The 24,217-nt window shown below is 39.2% G+C and overlaps 1 protein-coding gene across 1 annotated transcript in view; it reads right to left on the bottom strand.

Annotated features, from left to right (window-relative positions):
* LOC128652451 (CUB and sushi domain-containing protein 2-like) overlaps positions 1-9,015 on the bottom strand; it is a 1,617,569-nt gene extending 1,608,554 nt beyond the window's left edge. Inside the window, 3 exon segments of the mRNA XM_053705390.1 lie at positions 555-771; positions 2,734-2,791; positions 8,671-9,015. Of these exon segments, the coding sequence (XP_053561365.1) occupies positions 555-771; positions 2,734-2,791; positions 8,671-9,015 (620 nt within the window).
* Between the last annotated feature and the right edge of the window lie 15,202 nt (positions 9,016-24,217).

The raw sequence follows: 24,217 nt of genomic DNA, 5'->3' as shown, positions 1-24,217 counted from the left end.
CTTAAATGTGTCCCCAGTGATCCATTTTACCTGCAGAAGTGCATTAAATAGTTTACAGATAGTTCATTAACCCTCTCATGTGAGATAGCTGTTTTTGCCTGCTGAAACTGCCAACTATACTGAAAATAAGAATACTTTTGTATTCTCTAAAGAAAATCTTTGTAAACAAGAAGTATCAGCAGGTCTCTGGGGGATTGGAGAGGCAGGTACTAAAATGTTTGTTTTCAATTTCTCTCTGTAGGTATTAAAATAAGGATGTATTTGTGTGAATTGATGGATTAGAGAATAATGTCTGATCTTTCTGATAGTTCAGTATGTGTAAATGGGTTATGGCTTTAGTTAGCAATTTTATATAACAAATACACCTAAAGGAGCAAATTTCCCCATATGTATTACTCAGCAACTGGTATAATTAGTCCTAGGAAACATATTAAGGGTAGAATAATTTTACAGTACAGTTTACCTTTAACACAAACACAATGAAATCATTTTCTGAAAGCCCTCAGAGTAAGCTACTTTAGGATGTTAAGTGCAAGACACACATTACACTCTACCTTGTTCTCAGATTTCCAGGTATAGGCTCCCCATCATAAACAGACAGGACATCAAAATCTTCTTCTAAGGCAAATGACTGGAACACCAGTTGTATTCGGTTCTGCTCTTCAGAGTTAATTGTCCATGTACAGTTGGCATAATTTGGGTATCCATATGGGAATCCCGGACTTTCTATAGTGCCATTTCGATCTTGTAGAACAAAACTGCAATTCTGACCTGGAGAAAAAGGAAGAACAAAAACATTTAGTAAATAAAACCCTTTAGTCCAGCAAGAAAAAAGGAGTTGAAGGAGGACATCAATGATGCACAAACTAAAACAGCATTTAAAGAGACAGACATATAAATGCTTTATAATATTCATTGTTAAACTTATGCTCCAACAGAATAATTACATCAAATGAAATAACGATGACATTGTGTAGAATTTTTCAAGAATCAACTGTTTCTTAAGCTTAAATGATTTCAGCTGCAGTTTATCTGAGAACTCTGGCCGTAAAGGAACATAAAGGTGCAATAGAAATGTGCTCTAAAACAGGATTTCTTAACTTTTAAAATCAAATGCTCTAGCACCTTGATAGCATTTTACTATAAAGGGTGGCGCGCTAACTATTGCATGCGAGTGACTTAAAAGTAGAGTAGAAATTTAGCTCACAGCTATAATGTAAAACAGACACCTGAAGATGCTATACACCAAATAGTGTAGCAGGACATGAGACGCATGTTGCTTACATCCAAAAAATGCACACAGCAGTATAAGCAACAATCCTTTACCTATACTTCGCTCACAGATGCCTTTTTTGGGGCAAAAGATCATACAGTATCTTATTAGGAGATGATTAAGGAGATTATGTCCCCCCACACTAGCTATTGCAAGCGGGTTACAGTTTGTACAGTATGTTTGTTACAGGCAGAAGGTGGTTAAATATATACTCTATATATTTTTTTAAAAGAGAAGGAGTAAACCCATTCCACGATGTTTGTTACAGGCAGAAAGGTGGTTAAATAATTTCTCAGTTTATGTTACTAGTAGGTAGAGGGTAAAATCACAGCACCATTTATTCTGCTGGTGGAAGGATGGTTACATCACTGCATGGCCGGACTGTGATCCAACGGACATTTGGCCAACGGATAATATTCCAACAGACAAGTGGCCGTCAGATAACAGTCCAGCCATGAGATAGATAGATTCGATAGATAAATAGATTAGATAGATAAATAGATACATTCGATAGATAGAGTATTTCCCAGACAGAGAACTATAAGACGTGCGGGCTGGGACCCATGGTTAGGTTCCCAGAGATGGTTGCAGTGCCAGAGGCTCTGATTAGAACAGGGCACTCTGGAGGGTAACTGCCCTCGGCGGAACTTGGAACATGCTTTGGCATTCTGTCCATCGGCCAAATGTTCGTTAGACAGAATACTGTCGGCATTCTGTCCGTCAGCATTCTTTCAGAGCACCATATCACTTTACTATGTGTATTACTAACACAAAGGGATTAAATTAAAGGGATGTGAACCCCAAAATTTATATTTCATGTTTCAGATACAGCACACAATTGTAAACAAATTTCCAGTTGACTTTTATTAGCAAATTTGCTTCATTCCTTTGCTATTCTTTGTTAAAGGAGCAGCATTGTATTAAAGGAATCTAGGGGAACCAATAGCAGCCACCAATCAGCAGCTAGAAGTCCATTTCTACTCCTGAGTCTACCTAGATATTCTTTTCAACAAAGGATACCAAGAAAACAAAGCAAATTAGATAAAATAAAATGAAATTGGAAAGCATTTTTGTAAAAATGAATCATGAAAGAAAATGTTTGGGTTTTATGTTTCTTTAATGTTTATTATTGGCATTAATCTTTGCTCTGTGCCGGTTACTGGTGGTAATGATAGTTAAATCCCTGTTCTCCTTGGCTCATTAGTAGTAACAAGATCACATTCTCTTTGAGTGTTACTGGGTGATACAGGGTCAAGTCTCTGGATCTCAAGTCTGCAGATATTATGTTAAATATTTTCTCTGTGAGATATTGACAAAAAATTTGTTAAATCGCTGCCTCGTATTGGTTACAAGCAGAAAGCCAGTGGGTAACAAAGTCTCCATTACTTGAAAAAGACAAAATAGGCAATGATCTCAAGAACAAGTACTACAAAAATAAATAAATACTTCAAATAATAGACCTTTGCATAGTATTAAGAAATTGCTACTGGTGGTACTGTCCCTTAAATTGCTGATTTCCTGTGAATACAAATGTACAATAAAATGTAACAGGTTTTATGCACTAACTCCCTGGTCTCATCCATCTTTCAGCAATCACTGTGCCTAATTTATCACTGCCTGCAGAGAATTGCAGCTTATATCTGATTTAATAAAAAAATAAAAGTTCCATTTATTCACTCACATTGAATTACCGCTGGGCGGAGGCACAAAGGAAGAAAGATATAATGCTCACTTTTATCTACTTAGAGACATGCTGCACTAGAACATAGAAATATTAGATCTAAGGGCCGATAATGTTTATAGACATATATAGGTTTTAGTTTTACATGAGTAGATAGAGAGAAAGACAGACAGATACAGATTAGTGGTTCCCAACTGTTTTGTTTGTCAATCATACCCTATGGGTACTTAGAAATGTATGTGACATCTCTGATTTTTTTATATATATTCTTGCACAGCTTAAAGGGACACTCAATCAAAATTAAACTTTCATTATTCAGATAGAGCATGCCATTTTAAACAACTTTCCAATTTACTTCCATTAAATAAATGTGCACAGTCTTTTTATATTTAAACTTTTTGAGTCACCAGTTCCTACTGAGCATGTGCAAGAATAAGTGTGTATGCATTTGTGAATGGCTGATGGCTGTCACATGGTACGTGTATGCATTTGTGATTGGCTGATGGCTGTCACATGGTACAGGAGGAGTGGAAAAAGACATAACTTTTAAAATTTTATTTTATTAATAAGTATCTCTACATCTGTTTCATACTTCCAGCAAGGAAACATAGAGTAGGTGATCTGTAATGACTGGTTTGTGCTCCTATTTTAAAAATAAATAAATAAGTGCACTGAAGCTATTCTCATTAAAGGGACGTTATACCCAAATGTTAAAGCACTTAAAAGTGATACAGCATAGCTGTAAAAAACTGACTAGAAAATATCACCTGAACATCACTATGTAAAAAGGGAAGATACTTTACAATTTCCTCAGTAGTTGCATCCCATTGTAAAGGGACTTTAAGCCGCCAATCAAGATGCTAGTCCAAGTACTTTCAAAGGAGCGTGCATCTTGCATGTGCAGGCACAGTCATGCTATTTCCCTGCTGTCCTTACTGCACTGGGCTTTAGTTCAAGCCGTTTGGCTGTACTGAAGCCAACGGTGCTTCCTTAATGGGATAGCAGCCTGGAGGGCATGCCTAGCGTCATAAGCACTCCCCCCTGACCAAATCCCATCATTGAAATCTCGCAATCGCATGCATGATCGCATGATTTCAATTTGCATGTTGGACTAAACTATTTCTTGAGCAATAAAAAATAACTCCTATTCTATTCTAGGCCTACATTCATGGTTAGCATGGTTAGCAGTGATTTCTAGCCTATTCATTACCAATTCAATTGCTAAATATACTTTAAAACACACTTTTATAAACCATCTTCTATCTTCATCCCAGGGGAGGCGGAGCGGTCGGTTGATGCGCAGAGGCTGATGTCCAGACGGAGGTCCATCGGTCCAACGTGGAGTTCCTCTTCATGCGATCGTCCACCGCACACTGAGGATTGAATGCAAGGTACCCTTGCATTCCTATTGGCTGAAAAATTCAAATCAGCCAATAGGATGAGAGCTGCTTAAATCCTATTGGCTGTTCAAATCAGCCAATAATATTTCAGCAGCTCTCATTAGGGATTTTTCTTATTTTTAATGGGCTGTAAAAGATCTAAATGCCCTTTTAAGGGAAATGCCCTTTTTCGAGCCCTTGAGTAGATTAGGGTTTTTTATTTTGGGGGGTTGGGAGTTTGTAATGTAATGCTATTTGTTTTATTTTTTTGGCAAAAGAGCTGTTAACTTAAGGGGAATGCCCTACAAAAGGCTATTGGTAGTTTATTATAGATTTTTTTTTATTTTTTATTTTGGGGTGTTTTTTTTTTTTTAAACGGGGTATTAGAATAGGAATAATTTGTATTTTTTTGGATAATTTCGTTTGTTATTTTTTGTAATGGTAGTTTTTTTATTTTTGTAATTTAATTTTTAATTTTTTTGTAATGTTAGGTGTATTATTATTATTATTATTTTTGTATTAGTATATTTTTTTAAACAAGTAATAGTTTTTTTTTTTAGTTTAAGCATAGGTTTTATTTTTATTTCAAAGGTAAGTTTGTATTTATTTTCAAATTGGTAGTTAGTTTATAATTGTAACTTTACTTTAGGTGTATTTTAATTATGTTAAAGTTAGAGGTGTTAGGTTTAGGGATTATTAGTTTAATTTAGCTAGTTGCGATGTGGGGGAACGGTGGTTTAGAGGTTAATACATTTATTTAGTGTTTGCGATGTGGGGGGACGGAAGTTTAGAGGTTAATAATTTTATTTAGTGTTTGCGATGTGGGGGGAAGCAGATTAGAGGTTAATAGGTTTAGTTAGTGTTGGCTATGTGGGGGGGCAGCGGTTTAAAGGTTAATAGGATTTTATTTAGTGTCGGCGATGTGGAGGGATGGCGGTTTAGGGGTTAATAGGTTTAGTTAGTGTTGGCAATGTGGGGGGTGGCGGTTTAGAGGTTAATAAGTCTTTATTTAGTGTTAGCGATGTGGGGGGCGGCAGTTTAGAGATTAATGGGTTTAGTTAGTGTTGGCGATGTGGGGGGCGGCGGTTTAGAGGTTAATAGGTTTTTATTTAGTTTGGCAATGTGGGGGGACGGCGGTTTAGAGCATTTTGTTTCGGCATATTCCTTATGTTAAGTTAAATAGTTTTTCGGATCCATTCGTTATTTCGGATCCATTCTTTATTCATATTCATTATTCTATTGTAAACTTTAGAATAGAATAATGAATATGAATAAAGAATGGATCCAAAATAACGAATGGATCAGAAAAACGATTTAACTTAACATAACTATTTTCCAAAGCAAAATATTTTTTTTGACATATTACTAATTTTCTGGAAACAAAATGTATTTTTTTTAACTAATGAAAACGAAACTAAACAAATGTTTTTGCCGTGCACATGTCTACAAAATATATATATATATATATACGATTTGACTTTCTATGAGAATCATTGTAGTGTGTAAAAAAAAAAAAAAAGTGGGAGAAAAATCTGAGGATGTGAAAAAATTATGGGAATAAAAAAAAAAGAATTGGAGAGAATAAAGAGGTTATATGCTTGTATTCAATGGGAAAAATTGTGACAATGTTTAAGTTGGGTGGGTATGTGTAGTCTGAAGTCCATCAGTAGATAGATAGACAGACCAACGGATAAGCAGACAGAGAGAGATAGAGAGCTAGATAGATATACTGATAGATTATACACACGTGCTAAATGAAACCACTGCAGCACTCAGTGCTCTCCAGGCTAGAGCACCCTACAGACCAAAGTTTCCCAGACTGCTGCTCCCATAAACCTTTGCCGCCAAATCACTACTGAGTATTAATTTACTAATTTTTAGCTGTTTGCTTCTACTGACCATGCTTGAAATGCCAGCATCCACTGTTCCATTATTTACCCAAGCAGAAAAAAAGCACATACTAGGCAGAAAAACCTTTCAGATTGCCAAATTTCATAGAGACTGGCTGATTGTTTTTTAAAGTTAAGGGATAGTAAAAAGTGTTTTTTTACCAACAGGTAATAATTTCTAAAATACTCAATCAACAAATCTGCCACATTTCAAAGAAATGTGTTTATGCAATATAAAGTTATAAGCACCTGGAAAACAGCACTTAACCCCCTTAGTGACCACAGCACTTTTCAATTTTCTTACCGTTTGGGACCAGGGCTATTTTGTGTTCAGCTGTAATTTTCCTCTTACTCATTTACTGTACCCACACATATTATATACCTTTTTTTCTCACCATTAAATGGATTTTCTAAAGATACCATTATTTTCATCATATCTTATAATTTACTATAAAAACTTTTATAAAATATGATGAAAAAATGAAAAAAAACCCACACTTTTTCTATCTTTGACCCACAAAATTTGTTACACATCTACAACCACCAAAAAACACCCATGCTAAATAGTTTCTAAATTTTGTCCTGAGTTTAGAAATACCCAATGTTTACATGTTCTTTGCTTTTTTTGCAAGTTATAGGGCAATAAATATAAGTAGCACTTTGCTATTTCCAAACCATTTTTTTTCAAAATTAGCGATAGTTACATTGGGACACTGATATCTTTCAGGAATCTCTGAATATCCCGTCGCATGTGTATATTTATTTTAGTAGACAACCCAAAGTATTCATCTAGGCCCATTTTGGTATATTTCATGCCACCATTTCACCGCCAAATGCGATCAAATAAAAAAAACTTTAACTTTTTCACAAACTTTAGGTTTCTCACTGAAATTATTTACAAACAACTTGTACAATTATGGCACACATGGTTGTAAATGCTTCTCTGTGATCTCCTTTGTTCAGAAATAGCAGACATGTATGGCTTTGGCATTGCTTTTTTGGTAATTAGAAGGCCGCTAAATGTCGCTGAGCACCACACGTGTATTATGCCAAGCAGTGAAGGGGTTAATTAGGTAGCTTGTAGTGAGCTTGTAGGGTTAATTTTAGCTTTAGTGTAGTAGACAACCCAAAATATTGATCTAGGCCCATTTTAGTATATTTCATGCTACCATTTCACCGGCAAATGCGATCAAATAAAAATAAATTGGTAACTTTTTCACAATTTTAGGTTTCTCACTGAAATTATTTACAAACAGTTTGTGCAATTATGGCACAAATGGTTGTAAATGCTTCTCTGGGATCCCCTTTGTTCAGAAATAACAGACATATATGGCTTTGGCATTACGTTTTGGTAATTAGAAGGCCACTAAATGCCGATGCGCACCACACTTGTTTTATGCCCAGCAGTGAAGGGGTTAATTAGTTAGCTTGTAGGGTTAATTTTAGCTTTAGTGTAGAGATCAGCCTCCCACCTGAAACATCCCACCCCCTGATCTCTCCCTGATCCCCCTCAAACAGCTCTCTTCCCTCCCGCACCTCACAATTGTCACCGCCATCTTAAGTACTGGCAGAAAGTCTGTCAATACTAAAATAATTTTATATTTAGTCTGCAGTGATGGATCCCCCCTTAGCCCCCAACATCCCTGACATATATCTATACAGGGGAACCTTAAAACAGTACATACCCAATATTTATAACTACTAACTAGCCTGCATGTGATCAGGTATCAAATAGCTATATAAAATGCAAGCATAAATTTAACTAACTAGTTATAGAGCCAGGTTGACTCCTGCATATGAACGAACAAACAGGGGATTGGACCACAGTAAAAACTGCACACAAGGTCCCACAGCGTGTTTGATACAGACAGTCTTGTTCCCAAAATTGACCGCAGATCAGACTGCACATAAGGTCATACATATAGTACAGTAGATGGTATACTTGCACTCATAATTGGGATTTAGCAAAGTAACTGCAGCTTCGGCTGTACATTGGATCGTACGTATATTGTTTGTGTGGAAAAAGTTGCCCTTATTTTAATGCGTATATCAGCGTTCACGTAGCCTTCAAACCTCTGACACGCTCACTGGGCGCAACCTCAGTGTAACAGATCGAGTGGAGGAGTGGCCTCAACTACCACGTCTTTTCTCATTGGTTACAGATGTCAATGTCTGTTCCTTATTGGCCCACAGAGTTTACACTGAAGAAACAGGAAGCCCTGGAAGTGAGCATACAATGGATGGGCATTTCACCCCTGCCTAGGTAATCAGGATAGGTGGAGGATGGGTGACAGGAGGGGCTTGATAAAGGGGTATAAAGTTCAGGGGGGTGGCCTGAAAAGTGCGCCAAAAATCAGTTGCAAGGTCCGTGGGGGAAGAAGCTTGTTATCATCTGGCATGTACCTTGCAAAAGATGGCGACTCTTCAGGACCTGATTTCGGCAGTTACAGCCTTGGCACAAGCCAGAGGTGCAGACTGGGTGCGGGAGCAGTTGGTCACTGTGGGCGCTGCGCCATCTGAGAACCTTGTGATGGCGGGAAGAGTCAGGACAGCACGGCCACCTGGGGGGAGACCTGCCAGGAGGGCCAGGCCACCAGAGCGGCTCAGTCCGGAGATGAGCAGCAGGACCAGGATGAAGGGGCCATGCTTGAGAAGCAGGAGTGGAAGGAGAGGGTCGCCTGCAGGGCTGGGGGCCCCATCTGCTGGGACATCGACGCCGGCGCGGCCTGTGAGGTCAGAGGAGCCGGTTGCAGTAGAGGAGGCCGCGGCAAGAGTAGGAGAGGCTGACGTCATCGCCAGTCGGGCGGGGGAAAGAACAAGGCGGACTCAGAGGGGAGCGGAGGCCACAGACGGTTAGGACGGTGGAGGCAGGTAAGCGCATGGGGTGGGGGAGTGGTAGTGTGGCGGTAGGACAAAGGGGGTTATAATGGGCCTAACGGCGGTACAGGGTGTGAACTGGAAGGCTTTCTTTCCCCCTTTTCCTCTCCTTCCCTGGTGGGATGGGGGTGTGTGGTAATATGTATATAGGAGGCTAGGTTGGGTTGAGTATTAATCTGTGGTGCTGTCTTGTCGCCCCCCATAACAGGACCCAAGGAGGTGGACCGGAGCAGGGGACGCCTCAGAGGGAACCCAATTTCAATGATATGGATACGATTTTCCTGGGGGACTCGTATAACGAGTTTGAGGAGGAGCAACAAGGTGGCATAGAGGAGTCTGGAACAATGACGGCAGACCAGGTAGGAGACATGAGGGTGTTAGCTCAGCTGTTGCAAATTATGTCACCTGGTGCCGCAGGGGGGGAGAGCAATAGGAGGGGTCCTAGTCAAGAAGGGATGAGAGGACAACAGGCAGTAGACAGTGGGGGCAGGACAAACACGGGGTGGTCTGGCGGGATCGGCCTTGAAAGTATGTTGTCTTCACAGGCAGGAGCGGTGCACAGCTGCAGGCTTGGTAGCCAGAGAGGCGGCGGAACTGGAGTGGACAGACGGCGGAGCAGGTCCCGTTTCCCAGTGGATGACAGAAGGTGGAGGGTGTCGCATGCTTCCCAACGTGGGGCAGGTTGGAGAGGTCGCCCAGGAGAGGTAGCAACCCGGACAGAGAGAGGGCGAGGAACAGAGTGCACTCAACGGGGTGACAAGGGGAGGAAGTGGGAAAGAGAGAGAGGTGGTTGGAAAAGAGGATAAGGAGACCGGAAGCAGCTGGGAGTGGAAGTCAAGAAGTAAGCGGCACGGGACAGGCCACGGCACCCAACAGCACAGGTGAGATGTCTGGGTTGGCAGCAGGGAATTCTGTAAATAAACATAACTCAATGGGGACTGCAAATTAAGGTGTGTCTATGTTGTTGAAAGGTTTGAAGGACTTGGTGGCGCAGGTAGAGAAGCAGTGTGGGGAAGAAGGCGGTGTAGCAGGGGTTTGGGGACAGCAGGTGGAGATGCAAGGGGCTGCAGGGGGGATGACAGCGAATGCTGCAGGAGGATCCATTAAGGTAGCTGAGGTCGCGCTGAGTAGGCCATGTTTATGTACGATTGGACCCCTTGGCATACACTTGACCCAGGAAATTAAAGAGAAGATTTGGAAGTGGGAATTCCTGGAGATCTTCTTGTTACTCCCTTTGGAGCAGTTTGTGGAGATCAAGGAAGATCCAAAAGGAGAGCAAGGGAAAAAGGAAGAGGAAGAGCATAAGAAAAGATACAGAAAGCTGCCGAAAACCTTTGGGAACTGGTCGAGGGCATTTTATATTTTAGCAAGTGTAACGGCGGAGAGGTTTCCGGAGCAAAGCTCTGCATTGTTTTGCTACTTTGATGAAATCTCGGTAGCGTATAGGACCTATGGAGGGATGGCTTGGTGACGATACGATGAACAGTTTCGCCAGAGGATTGCAGTGCGTCCAGATATGAAGTGGGACGATCATGAAATGGGGATCTGGCTGGAGATGATGACACCACTCCTTGGAGGGCAGTCCTTTCACGGGCCAGGGGGGACAAGTACAGGGGGAGTTGGATCAACAGCAGCGTTGGCACTCAGGAAAGGATTGTGCTTCAAGTTCAATGATGGGCAGTGCAGATTCGGGGGATCATGTAAGTATAAGCACGAATGCTCAGGTTGTGGAGGAACTCATGTGTTCTCAAAATGCTTTAAGAGAGGGAGATTGCCGGCTAAGCCGGGGGACGTGGGTCTACAGGGCTTGGACCCCGGTGAGGGTTGAAAGGATGGTGCCATGGTTAAGGCTGCTGACGGGTTTTAGTTCGGGTTTCTGAATCCCGTTTGACGAAAAAGGGGGATTTCGGGCAAAGGGGAACCTGAAGACGGCTAGGATATTCCCGGACATAGTGAGAAGCAAATTGGGGAAGGAATTTGCATTGGGTAGGATGGCGGGCCCTTTTATGGACATCCCGTTGGATAATTTGAGGGTTTCACCTTTGGGGGTGGTGCCTAAGAAGGTCCCAGGGCAGTTTAGAATGATCCATCATCTATCCTATCCAAAAGGGGCATCTGTGAATGATGGGATTGATCTGGAGGTAGCGGCGGTACAATATGCATCATTTGATAGGACGGTGGCACCAAGATGGCAAAGGTGGATGTGGAGGTGGCGTTTAGACTGTGGATTTGTGTTTGCCGATAGCTTGTTCCATTTCCTGTTTGTATTTCGAAAAATTCAGTTGTTTCGTTGAGTGAGTGGTACGGCAGACATCGGGGGTGGATTCACTGGTACACTATTTGGATTATGGGCCCAGAGGGGTCGTCGGATTGTGAGGAGCTGATGATGGCGTTTATGCAGGTGGCAGAGCATTTTGGGATCCCGGTGGTGGAGGAAAAAACGGAAGGTCCCTCCACGTGTTTGAATTTTTTGGGGATTCAAATCGATACTCTCCGGATGGAGTGTAGTTTGCAGGAGGATAAAGTGATGGATTTGGTGGCCACAATTGAAGGGGCATGAGGGAAGCAAAAGCTAAAATTGAAAGAGTTGCAGTCATTGATCGGAAAGTTTAACTTTGCATGTAAAATTATCCCTGTGGGGAGAATTTTCAGGAGAAAAGTGTTTTTGGGGCAAAGGGGCCGTCGCACAGAATTCTTGGGGGAATTTAATGGGAAGGCTTTGGTGCAGGAGGTGGCTGACGTGGAGTCGGATCTCCATTTGTATATGGATGTGGCATGGGCCATCGGTTTTGGGGCCTATCTGCAGGGCAGGTGGTGTGTGGGGCAATGGCCGGAGGCGTGGGTAAAAGAAGGGTTTACAAAGAATTTTATATATTTGGAGTTATTCCCTTTGGTGGTTGCCTTGGAAGTGTGGCTGCACATGTTAGCGGATAAGAGGGTTACCTTCAATTCAGATAACATGGGGGTGGTTTCGGCCCTTAACCACCTGTCTGCTTCCTCTTTGCCTGTGATTAATTTATTGCGTTTATTTGTGTTGAAATGTTTACAATGCAATGTGTTGTTTCGAGCAGTGAATGTGCCAGGTAAGGAGAACAATGTGGCTGACGCTCTTTCCCATTTGCAGTGGGATCATTTTCAGCACCTGGCCCCAGAAGCAGAGACAGAGGGGGAGCAGTTCCTGGAGTCATTATGGAGGAGAGCATTCGCGACAGGTTGAATTTGGTGAGGGGAGCAGTAGCTCCGGAGACTTGGAAAGCGTACACGCCGGTATGGGGGTTGTGGTTCAAATTTCTTCAAGGGCGGTGTGTAGTACAATCTTCTAAAGACAGAGCAAGGGCAATCATGGACTGGATGTTGGAATGGCAGAGAGTTGGGGTCTCAAGATCCATGATCAAGAGAAGGTTAGCGGCATTGGCGATTTTATTCCAGTTGATGGGGTGGGAGGACGTGTCCAAGAGATTTATGGTCAAGTTGGCAGCCAGGAGTTTGTGTAAAGGAGGAGTGGTGCCGGATGGCTGGAGGCCTGTGGTTTATTCAGTTTTACTGAGGATAGTGGGTAAATTGCGGGAGGTCTGTTCATCGGATTATGAATACAAGTTGTTCAGGTTGGTTTTTGTGGTGGCTTTCTTTGGGGCCTTTAGAGTGTCGGAGCTTGTAGGAAAGAATAAAAGGGACAAAGGAGGGATGCAGAGGGCTGATATATCAGTATGCGAGGGTGTATTAGATATATGGTTGAAGAGATCAAAGACGAATCAGGCAGGGAGAGGTTGTCAGATATATTTGAGAGCTATGGGGGGTGTTTTCCAGTGCAGGGGTGTCTGGAATATTTGGAAGTTAGGCCCCAAATAGTGGGCCCTCTTTTTATTCACAGTGATGGGACATCCCTGTCCCAATTTCAATTCCAGGAGGTTTTTAAGAAGTCTGTGGGTCTGGTGGGTTTGAAGCCGGGGGAGTTTGGAACACACTCATTTTGGATAGGGGCAGCTACTGAGGCTCATGCCTTTGGGGTAGAGGTTGCGGGTATCAAAAGAATTGGGAGGTGGGTTTATAACCTTCATGTGTCATACATTAGGCCAGCATTGGTTTAGTATTTGATGTGTTGTTGTTTGATTACGCAGGACCGGTTCACTGTTGGCTGATAGGCCATTCTTACATATACTGGGCGAGAAAGGCAGTGGCTGTTAAAGACTTGGGGATGCAGATGGGGTGGTCGCCCGAAAAAGTCAGCATTCGATGGCTAGGTTTCAGAGGCATGAGGTGGGACCAGTTGCTAGTTAAAGTAATAGAATATGCAAGGCTTTTCTGTCCACCCGATATACTATTAATTCATGTTGGGGGAAATAATTTGGGTTTTATCTTGCAGAAGGAGTTGGTGGATAGAATGAAGAGAGATGTTAGGAGGTTGTGGGAGCTGTTCTCGAGGTTGGTGATATTTTGGTCAGAAATTGAGCCGCGTCTGGCTTGGAGGGTGGCGTGGGATGTTAAAAAGCTGGATACCTCTCGAAGGAAAGTTAACAGGATGATGAGTGGTTTTGTTAGGAAACGGGACGGGCTGTCATTACGACATGTAGAGTTTGAAGGGGATTCTGGCAAATGTTTTTTCCTTTGAGATGGAGTGCATTTAAATGAGGTTGGACTGCATTTATTCAATTTTATCATAAAGGAAGGGGTTTCAAAGGCCTTGGGGTTAATTGGCAAGGCACGGCAGTAGGCTTTTGCCTGTGGCGGAGTGCTTGCCTGGTGGATTAGCAGCTATGGGTACCTCCTGGATTGGCAGAAGAGAGGTTGGTGAAGAATGATTTGGATAATGGAGAATCTGTGACTGCTATGGGCAAGCTAGGTGTGGGTTTACATGTTTTGGTTATTTATCACTTGTTATATGTGTTTTATAAATAAAAAGCTGTGGCCTTTATACCCCATTTTTGGTGTTGTGTTTTCATTACAGATAAAATGCCTAGTGGAAGGATCAAAAGTTATCTACACTCGCTACAGTGTATCGGATCTTACCACAGATGTACTATAAATGTAACTTTATACATCCAACATGCATATATCATGTACAGCGAGTCTTACCACAGATGTACCGTTTTTTGCGACTGCTTGTGCTGCTCACTCTGCTGCGGATAACCACCATATCACAAAGGTTGAAAGTCATGCATTATCCATGGTGTAATTCCACACAGCAATGTCTTGCTCTCGGTGCAGATATAAACAAGGGTCAAGGAAGCCCTGGAAGTGAGCATACAATGGAGGGGCATTTGACCCCTGCCTAGGTAATCAGGATAGGTGGAGGATGGGTGATAGGAGGGACTTGATAAAGGGGTATATAGTTCAGGGGGGTGGCCTGAAAAGAGCACCAAAAATCAGCTGCAAGGCCCGTGGGGGAAGAAGCTCCCTCCCTTAGGTAGAAGAGAGACATGTCACAGCAGGTTGGCGGAGTGCTTGCCTGGTGGAATAGCAGTTATGGGTACCTCCTGGATTGGCAAGAGAGAGGTTGGTGAGGAATGATTTGGATAATGGAGAATCTGTGACTGCTATGGGCAAGCTAGGTGTGGGTTTAAGTGTTTTGGTTATTTATCACTTGTTATATGTGTTTTATAAATAAAAAGCTGCAGCTTTTGCACCCTATTTTGGTGTTGTGTTTTCATTACAGATAAAATGCCTAGTGGAAGGATCAAAAGTTATCTACACTCGATACAGTGTATCGGATCTTACCACAGATGTACTATAAATGTAACTTTATACATCCAACACGCATATATCATGTACAGCGAGTCTTACCACAGATGTACCGTTTTTGCGACTGCTTGTGCTGCTCACTCTGCTGCGGATAACCACCATATCACAAAGGTTGAAAGTCATGCATTATCCATGGTGTAATACCACACAGCAATGTCTTGCTCTCGGTGCAGATATAAACAGAAAGTCGTCAAATTTTCAAAGCTGGTCAGCCGTGTAGCTGATGGTTCCCACTTTTACAAACCTAGACGATAGTCAACTTACTCCACAGGTAAAGACACATAGGTGTCAAACACACAAAGTGTCTTATTTTCAGAACTTGAAATGCAAACTCCTGACTTCTCAAGGCTAACCCAAATTTTCTTTAACTGACAGCAACTGCAAAACAATGTACTCTATGTAGACTTAAAGGCAGGGGTCGGCAAGGTGTCAATACACGGACACTGGTGTCCTTGACCGTCCCTTGCAGTGTCCGCCGCACATTTTGCGGTGGGGAAGGAGTCCACAGCACATTTTGCAGTAGGGACTCTGGGGAGTAACTCCCATATATATATATATATATATATATATACATATACAATTTATATAATACATTTATATAAATATATTTATATACAGTATATATATATATATATATATATATATATATATATATATATATATATATATTGTATGGAAGTGTGTAATACACAAATCATCATCAATCAGCACTTAAAGAATAACCAGATTCCAGTCAGAATATGTTTTTATTAAACAGGGCTTTTTACTGCATACTCAGTGTGCATTAATTTATGTATATCACTATCAGTTGAAGTTGTGACTTATAAATGTGATTGTGAATTGTGAATGCAGCAGCATGCTATGCAGGGGTCAAGTCCTACAAAAAAAAGTGTGGGAACTCACCAAGACTTTCACACCCTCACAATTAATATTGTTTTATATATATATATATACAGTATGTATATATACACACTGTAATTATATGTATATAGTCTATACGCATTGGTTAATGAAAGCAAATAAAATCCAATGAAGGGTTGAATGGGTGCCTTTGTCTGTCACAGAGTCTAACCCACTTAATGTGCAATAGTCCTATTTCTGCTGAGGGAAGCTAAATAACCCCAATCAAGCCACACAGAAATGTTAGCACCGTGTGTTCCACAGTGTGGGGTGATCACACAGTAGGACCACTGACAGGCTTTCATTTAGTGTATTGTAGAAAGTGTTACTGCCCATTACTAGTGGATCTCACTATCCCTTTAACCAGGCTTTTCTCCAGCTCCTCCCACCAGCAGCAGCAGTGTTTACTGAAGCGTTTCTGTTCTCTGTCCAGAGGGAACTTAGTTCCTCCTGCAAAAATAGTGCAGGAACTCCGTTCCCATGCGTTCCCGCCCGACTTGACCCCTGATGCTATGAATGTAATTTTAAATTTCTGTGTGTTGCTGTTGTGTAAGATAGATAGCACATTAAAACTAGAATATGTGCATATATCACTGTCGGATCACATCTATAGATATCTCTACATTTTATATTCATTTGTATTCTACTATAGGATTTAGTATTGTTTCTTCATTTATAAATAAAATAATTCCACTCTAATTAATTATTTTATTTATAGATGAAGCAATAATACTATAGTAGAATAAAAATGAATATGCCACACCCCATCATGTTTATTTTTGCTAAACATATATCTAAGAAATATTTTAACTTCAAATATTTTTGCTATCACACAGTAACACCTTGAGATTGTTATATAAAGTGTTTAGTTATACAAAATTAACCCTTTAAGGACACATCTTTCAGTTTGCTCAATTGTTTTATGACGGAAAAATTCCATCATATGTCCTTAAGAGGTTAAACTACTTTGCAGTATATTATTATTATTATTATTATTATTATTAACTGATATTTTTAGAGCGCCAACAGTATATTTTTTATTATTTTATTTGCCCTCTTTTAATGTAATTTTTGCTCTGAAAACTGAGCAATTTCTAATTCTCAGAACTTGAAATGCCCCCTGCTGACTTCTCAAGACTAACTCTGTTACATATTTTCCCTAATTGGCATTAACTTATATCAACTTAAAATTTGTGAATTCTATACTAACTTTATGACAGTGGCTAGCCTTGATGTCTGGACTAAAGCTCAGGCTGGCTCCTCCAAAGAAGCAAAATGCCGCTCTCCTGAGTCCTGACTTAAAGAAGCATTGAATGTGTCAGCAGATAGGAACCATTCGGCCCATCAAGTCTGCCCAATTTTCTGAATACTTTCATTAGTTTCCTGGCCTTATCTTATATCTAACCTTATGCCTATACCATGCATGTTTAAACTCAAAGAGAGTTTTTTTTTATTTTTTTATTTGAAATGTACCCTTGGTGTCCTTCACTAAGGTCTGTACTTGGGAAAATGTCCACCACAGCATTGGTCCTTGCCAATCCCCGCTTAAAGGGACAGTCTAGTCAAAATTAAACTTTCATGATTCAGATAGGACATGCAACTTTAAACAACTTTCCATTTTACTTTTATCATCAAATTTGATCGGTCTCTCTCTGCATTCTTTGTTGAAAGCTAAACCTAGGTAGGCTCATATACTAATTTCTAAGTTCTTGAAGGCCTCCTCTTATATCAATGCATTTGGATAGTTTTTCAAATCTAGACAGTGTTAGTTAGTTAGTGTTCATGGGTGACATATAGATAATATTGTGCTCACGCACATGGCATTATTTATGAGTCAGCACTGATTGGCTAAAATGCAAGTCTGTCAAAATAACTAAAATAAGAGGGCAGTCTGCAGAGGGTTAGGTACAAGGTAATCACAGAGGTAAAAAAAAAAAGTATATTAATATAACTGTAGGTTATGCAAAACTGGGGGATGGGTAATAAAGGGATTATCTATCTTTTTATACAATAAAAAATCTTGACTAGACTGTCCCTTTAAGCCCAAATTGGATCCTCTAAATACAGCAAATGTTGGGCTGAAAAACTATTGCAGTTAAAAGGATGTTAATTTGTTTGTGGTGACACTGTTAATACTCATGTAAGAGACAGTAAAATGTTTTATATTATATGGTGATCTTAGGGTTGCCACCTCAGCCATGTTTTCCTGGATACTTATGAGTTACACATGCTGCAGGGTGTGCAGAGAGGAACATGTATTGTGTTTCTGGACAGCACTATTAATATTCCTCCTTGCACACCAGCATGTGTAACTTATAAGTGTTCTGTATTTTAAGGGACGGGTGGCAACCCTAGGTGATCTCCATATTATACTTTTTTGTTCTTCCTTTTTTATGTTTCCTTTTTTTCTAGCACAATATACCCATGCTTAATTATATATATATATATATATATATATATACATATATATATATATATACAGTATATATATATAACAAATGAAAAATAGCCATATTATTCCTACTGACCCATCCTAATCATCTCATATAATAATGCATAATATTTCATTGTTCTAATGTCATTTAACTGCATAAATTTGCCAACTGAACCAAATCTAAATGTGGCACTGCCATACAATGTCCCTGAGCAATGTGTGTCACTATCATTCCATCAGGTCTCACTTCTTCCACCTGACCCGTGTTTATGTTCTCTGTGTCAAGCAAATTGCAGTTTTTTGTTTTTTTCCTAGTTAGAACTCAGATTTTCCCCCCCCCCCACGTTCTATTCTAGAAAGCTGAGTAGAAAAGCAAAGCTGACAGATAAAAATTGCAACATGGGGTAACAGACATTTCAGCACAATTGAGAAATGTTGTAGCCAGATGAATTATTTAGAGCACAGCATTCAAAACAGTGACTTGGAGTGTATAGGTAATTACATTTTAGCTGCTCTGTTCACCCAAGAGTCAATATTGCTGTCCTAAATTACTTTAAATACCAATAGCTACTATTTAACAAATTACAAAAAACAAGTTAAGCTATAGGAGTCTATTTTTCTACAAGGATAATCAAACAGCCTGGCCAATACATGACTATTTGTTAAATCTTCTAATTGTATTTGTGATGTAGTTTATTTAAGGTTCAGATTAATGTTATGCCCATAACAATCTTCCTCTGAATGTGTTTAGGTACGTTAAGTCTAGGAGAGGGTATTTCAAGCATTTGCCACCATTTCAATTTTTTACATTTTAAGCCTCCCTTCAATTATCTGAGTATAGAATATTATTATTATTATTATTATTATTATTATTATTATTATTATTATTATTATTATTATTATTATTATGTGTTGACTTAAAGGGATATAAAATGGAACAAAAGTAATATAATTAATCAGAGAATGTCATTTATTTTTATTTTTTATTTTTGCTTTAGTGTCACATATTGATTAAACAAATAGCTAAAGTCCCACTTGGATCACCAAGAGAAGGAACTAACATTTGAGTCAGTTAGGGGTGGCCATATAGCTGTCAATCACCTGACATGTCAAGCTAAGGAGCTGTATTATCCAATGGTGAGGTTAGCTATGTGTTTTTTAATCCCTTGACAGGAAATAAACACATATCTTCTACAGAAAACTATCATTAATGTCTATGGGAATTTTTTTAGTTAAATTATTAGATAAGCTTTTCTAAATGATTGTGATTGACCCCAGGTTAGAAAGGGACATTAATACAAAAATGATATGCACTAACAGAGAACTTTAAAGGAAATTCTTAATGTTAAAAGGTTATTATAGTGTTAAAATGACAGGCATGAATCCATTAGAGAAGTGTCATTGTAACACTAGCAATGCTGTAATGCTATGTGTTCAACCCCAACTGCAGGTCCTGAGTTGAAACTGACGCTGATCCAATCAGCAGCGCCAGTCGCACAACTCAGCAGTGCCACTAGTACTGCTGATTGGATTGGGGTACACATAGCAGCCAGTCTATACACAGGCGTGTGCAGAATGTGCACAATCCTAATGCAGGGGAACCTTTTACCTGGATATCTATCTATCTATCTATCTATCTATCATCTACTGAAAATCATTATACAGAGCACCATGTATATTATTACTATAGCTTACTACTGAGTTATCTTTGGGGGTCCCAAAAAATGTGTACCATTGCCCTCTGCTGAGTAGGGCAGCTACTGATGGCATCTTAACTTTTTTTAAGGCATATCAAAAATCTAACATATGTCCTTGAGAAAAATATAAGCTCAACATTCCAGTATAAACAAAATATATATATAAGTGTTCACTCAAATATAAATGTACACACAAATAAATAGTGAAAATGCCAAATCAATTGTATAAAATAAAGTAAAAGATATAGTCCTTTAATACCACAGGTTGACATTTCCTCCAGATTCTTTTGAGTACTGGGTTAATCGTGGAAATAGACCTCAGGGAATACAAGAGAAACGGACAATAGTGAAGCCAATGTTTTTATGAGTGGTCAGGTACTCACGCACTTCTAAGCTATAACTCTGCTCTTAGTGGTTAGGCAGGTAGGTATCAGACTCCTCGGCACTCCCTCTTCATATATGTCTTCTAATTATGCAAAAAATTAAAACAGAAAACAAACAATAGTGAAGACCATTTATTTAAGGGGAATATAGTCTAATTGCATGGTACTCACACAGCAAAGAGCTATAACTTATCTCTAAGGGACTGTAGCGATCATGTCTGCAGCACATGTCTGCCGCACATCGATAAATGCCGACAGCATTGATTTCTGTCCTTCGCCTCAGAGCAGGCGGACAAGTTATGGAGCAGCGGTCTTTAAAAACACAGGCCCTAACATTGCCAACAAAAGCATGACTCTTATAATCCAGCCCAATATTTGTAATAATGTTATAAATTGTTGTAAACATTGCTGCCATCCAATGCCGGTGTTTTACTTCCGATGACGTGACATCAGCTGTTGGAGGTGTGTGGTGCTCACTGCGCATGCGCAAGTGGCCCAACCTCTCAAAATCAGCTGTTTCAGTAGCAGCAAAGGGTCAAGGAATTATATGGAGATTAGCCTTTATTGTGCATGCGCTCCCGACACACTCCACGCATGCGCAAGGCATTAGAGGAACCAGTATTTATAGAGGCGAGTTGCCTTCAGTGCGCATGCGTGTGGTGACGTACAATGAGGGTGAAAAACAAACAAACATACAATTTGAAATAATATGAAAAATATGTGAATCCCAAATGATCAACACTTAAAGTATAGGGCGGATTCCATTAAAAAACTTCATGTACAGTGTCACGTGGCCCCACAAAATCTAATGGTTGTGTCTGCATAGAGTGATCGGACCTAAGGTTTATGGAATGAACCATTTACAAAATCTGCTAAATAGTGCTCAGGAGATGTGATGGCAATTTTTCCCACACTAGATATTAGTTTCACAAATGGGTTATATTGAAACTGGGACATTGTATCCTTATCTAATAACTTCTAACATCCTACTAAGAATTTGTAAAAAAAAATTGCACTTTTTTTTACTTAAATGAAGATTTTCTTTTAATTTTTATTTGCTGCATTTAAAATAATGTATTTTAGAACATATTACAGTTTTTCAGCATGCTCATGTCTTGTTTAAAGCTACTTTAGTTTTTTAAAGGGACATTTAACACTAAATACATGTTATATACATAGTATAGAGGTTATTCCCCACCTCCACTAGTCATGGGTGTTGCTATGTTGAAATTTAGCTTTGATGTGTTTGCACCTTTGCAGTAACTCTCATTCAGATACCTGTAGTAAAATCTAGGTTTCAAAATGGCAGCTCGTATAATTAGAAGGAAGTGCATACAGTGTATTTAAAATGTATTGTCCTTTTTTCATCAACATAGCTGTTTGAGCTGTTTCTATGAGCAAGTAATAAAGGAACCAGTTGTGCTTTTTGTATGCATGAGAGATTATTTTTTTTAGTTCAACTACATTACTTGTCACACAAAACGAAAAAGAACATTTTATATTGACTGCAGTTGACTACAAAAAGACAACATTTTAACCACATTTGTATTCCCATTTACTTAGAAGCCATAATGCAAACTCTTAAACTACGGCTGGACTATAGCCTAAGTTGACATTAAGGCACAATAAATATGATCTCTACAAACTATTTTATTGTAGCTTTATCTGTGTCTGGAGATAGAAGATGTTTAAAAAATGAAGAAAGTTATGGTTCTATTTAAAAAGCTTCTTCTCTTGCAGATACCTATTCATTGTTACCAAGGAAATATCTCACTATATACTTTGCGCTGTTCTGCTTTTCTTGGCCTCTGTTGCATAGTACTGCAAGGATGAGGAAAGTGGGATGCTTAAAAAATTAATTGATGAACCTGTGGAACATTAGTAATCATTGAGTACATGAGACTCATATCTATGTTTTATTTGATTTATTAAAGCTCTATCTTCTCTGCAAATCTATTATGTTCTTTCTATGTTCTTTCAATTATTTTCTATTGCAAGAATACAACTGGAATCTCCCTATCTCTGGGATTTTAAAGAAAACAATTCAAGGAACATAGAAAGAACATATTGGATGTGCAGAAAAGAAAGAAGTTCTCATTAAACGTTTATGACCTACCAAAGCAGAGAGTCGAGGAGAGACAAATCAATTTCATGTTTTATTTAAAGAAAAAAAACTGCTGGGAAGCTAGTTTTTATTTCAGTGGATAAGGGCAGGGAAAAATGGAGGGGCAAACAGACGGCTAGATTACGAGTTTTGCGGTAAGGTAAAAAAGCAGCGTTAACAGGTCCTAACGCTGCTTTTTTATGCCCGCTGGTATTAGGAGTCTTGCAGGTATAGGTGTACTGCACACTTGTTTGGCCTTACTGCAAACCGGCTTACGTAAACTTCATAAACCCTTTTTTCTATGGGACTTCCATAGCGCCGGTATTACTAGTCTGTCCTGGGAGGCCAAAAAGTGAGCGGTACACCCTCTACCTCCAAGATCCCTAACGCATTCTAAAGTCAATAGTTATGAGTTTTACACTACAACGCTGTAGCATAAAACTCATAACTAAAGTGCTAAAAAGTACACTAACACCCATAAACTACCTATAAACCCCTAAATCGAGGCCCTCCCATATCGCAAACACTATAATAAAAATATTAACCCCTAATATGCCGCTCCGGACATCGCCGCCACTAGATTAAACATATTAACCCCTAAACCACCGCACTACCGCCTGACAAACACTATTTAAATATTATTAACCCCTAATCAGCCGCCCCTAACTTCGCTACAACCTACATTATACTTATTAACCCCTAATCTGCCGCCCCCAACGTCACCACCACTATATTAAATTTATTAACCCCTAAACCTAAGTCTAACCCTAACCAAAACACCCCCTAATTGAAATATAATTTAAATAAATCTAAATGAAATTACTATCATTAACTAAATTATTACTATTTAAAACTAAATACTTACCTATAAAATAAACCCTAAGCTAGCTACAATATAACTAATAGTTACATTGTATCTAGCTTAGGGTTCATTTTTATTTTACAGGCAAGTTTGTATTTATTTTAACTAGGTAGAATAGTTATTAAATAGTTATTAAAGGGACACTGTACCCAAATTTTTTCTTTTGTGATTCAGATAGAGCATGACATTTTAAGCAACTTTCTAATTTACTCCTATTATTAAATTTTCTTCATTCTCTTGGTATCTTTATTTGAAATGTACAAATGTAAGTTTAGATGCCGGCCCATTTTTGGTGAACAACCTGGGTTGTCCTTGCTGATTGGTGGATATATTCATCCACCAATATAAAAGTGCTGTCAAGACTACTGAAACCAAAAAAAGCTTAGATGCCTTCTTTTTCAAATAAAGATAGCAAGAGAATGAAGAACAATTGATAATAGGAGCAAATTAGAAAGTTGCTTAAAATTGCATGCTCTTTCTGAATTACAAAAGAAAAAAATTTGGGTTCGGTGTCCCTTTAACTATTTAATAACTACTTAGCTAAAATAAATACAAATTTACCTGTAAAATAAAACCTAACCTACAGTTACAATAACACCTAACACTACACTACAATTAAATTAAATACAATTAAATAAATTAAATTAGCTAAATCACCAAAAAAACACTAAATTACAGAAAATAAAAAAACAAATAACAGATCTTTAAACTAATTACACCTAATCTAATAGCCCTATCAAAATAAAAAAGACCCCCCAAAATAAAAAAAAACCCTAGCCTAAACTAAACTACCAATAGCCCTTAAAAGGGCCTTTTGCGGGGCATTGCCCCAAAGAAATCAACTCTTTTTCCTGTAAAAAAAAATTACAAACAACCCCCCCAACAGTAAAACCCACCACCCACACAACCAACCCCTCAAATAACATACTAACTAAAAAAACCTAAGCTCCCCATTGCCATGAAAAGGGCATTTGGATGGGCATTGCCCTTAAAAGGGCA

This window comes from Bombina bombina, chromosome 3 (genome assembly GCF_027579735.1).
Source record: "Bombina bombina isolate aBomBom1 chromosome 3, aBomBom1.pri, whole genome shotgun sequence".
NCBI lineage: Eukaryota > Metazoa > Chordata > Amphibia > Anura > Bombinatoridae > Bombina > Bombina bombina.
The sequence above is the reverse complement of the archived record's forward strand: the minus strand, read 5'-3'. Positions and strand labels throughout refer to the sequence as shown.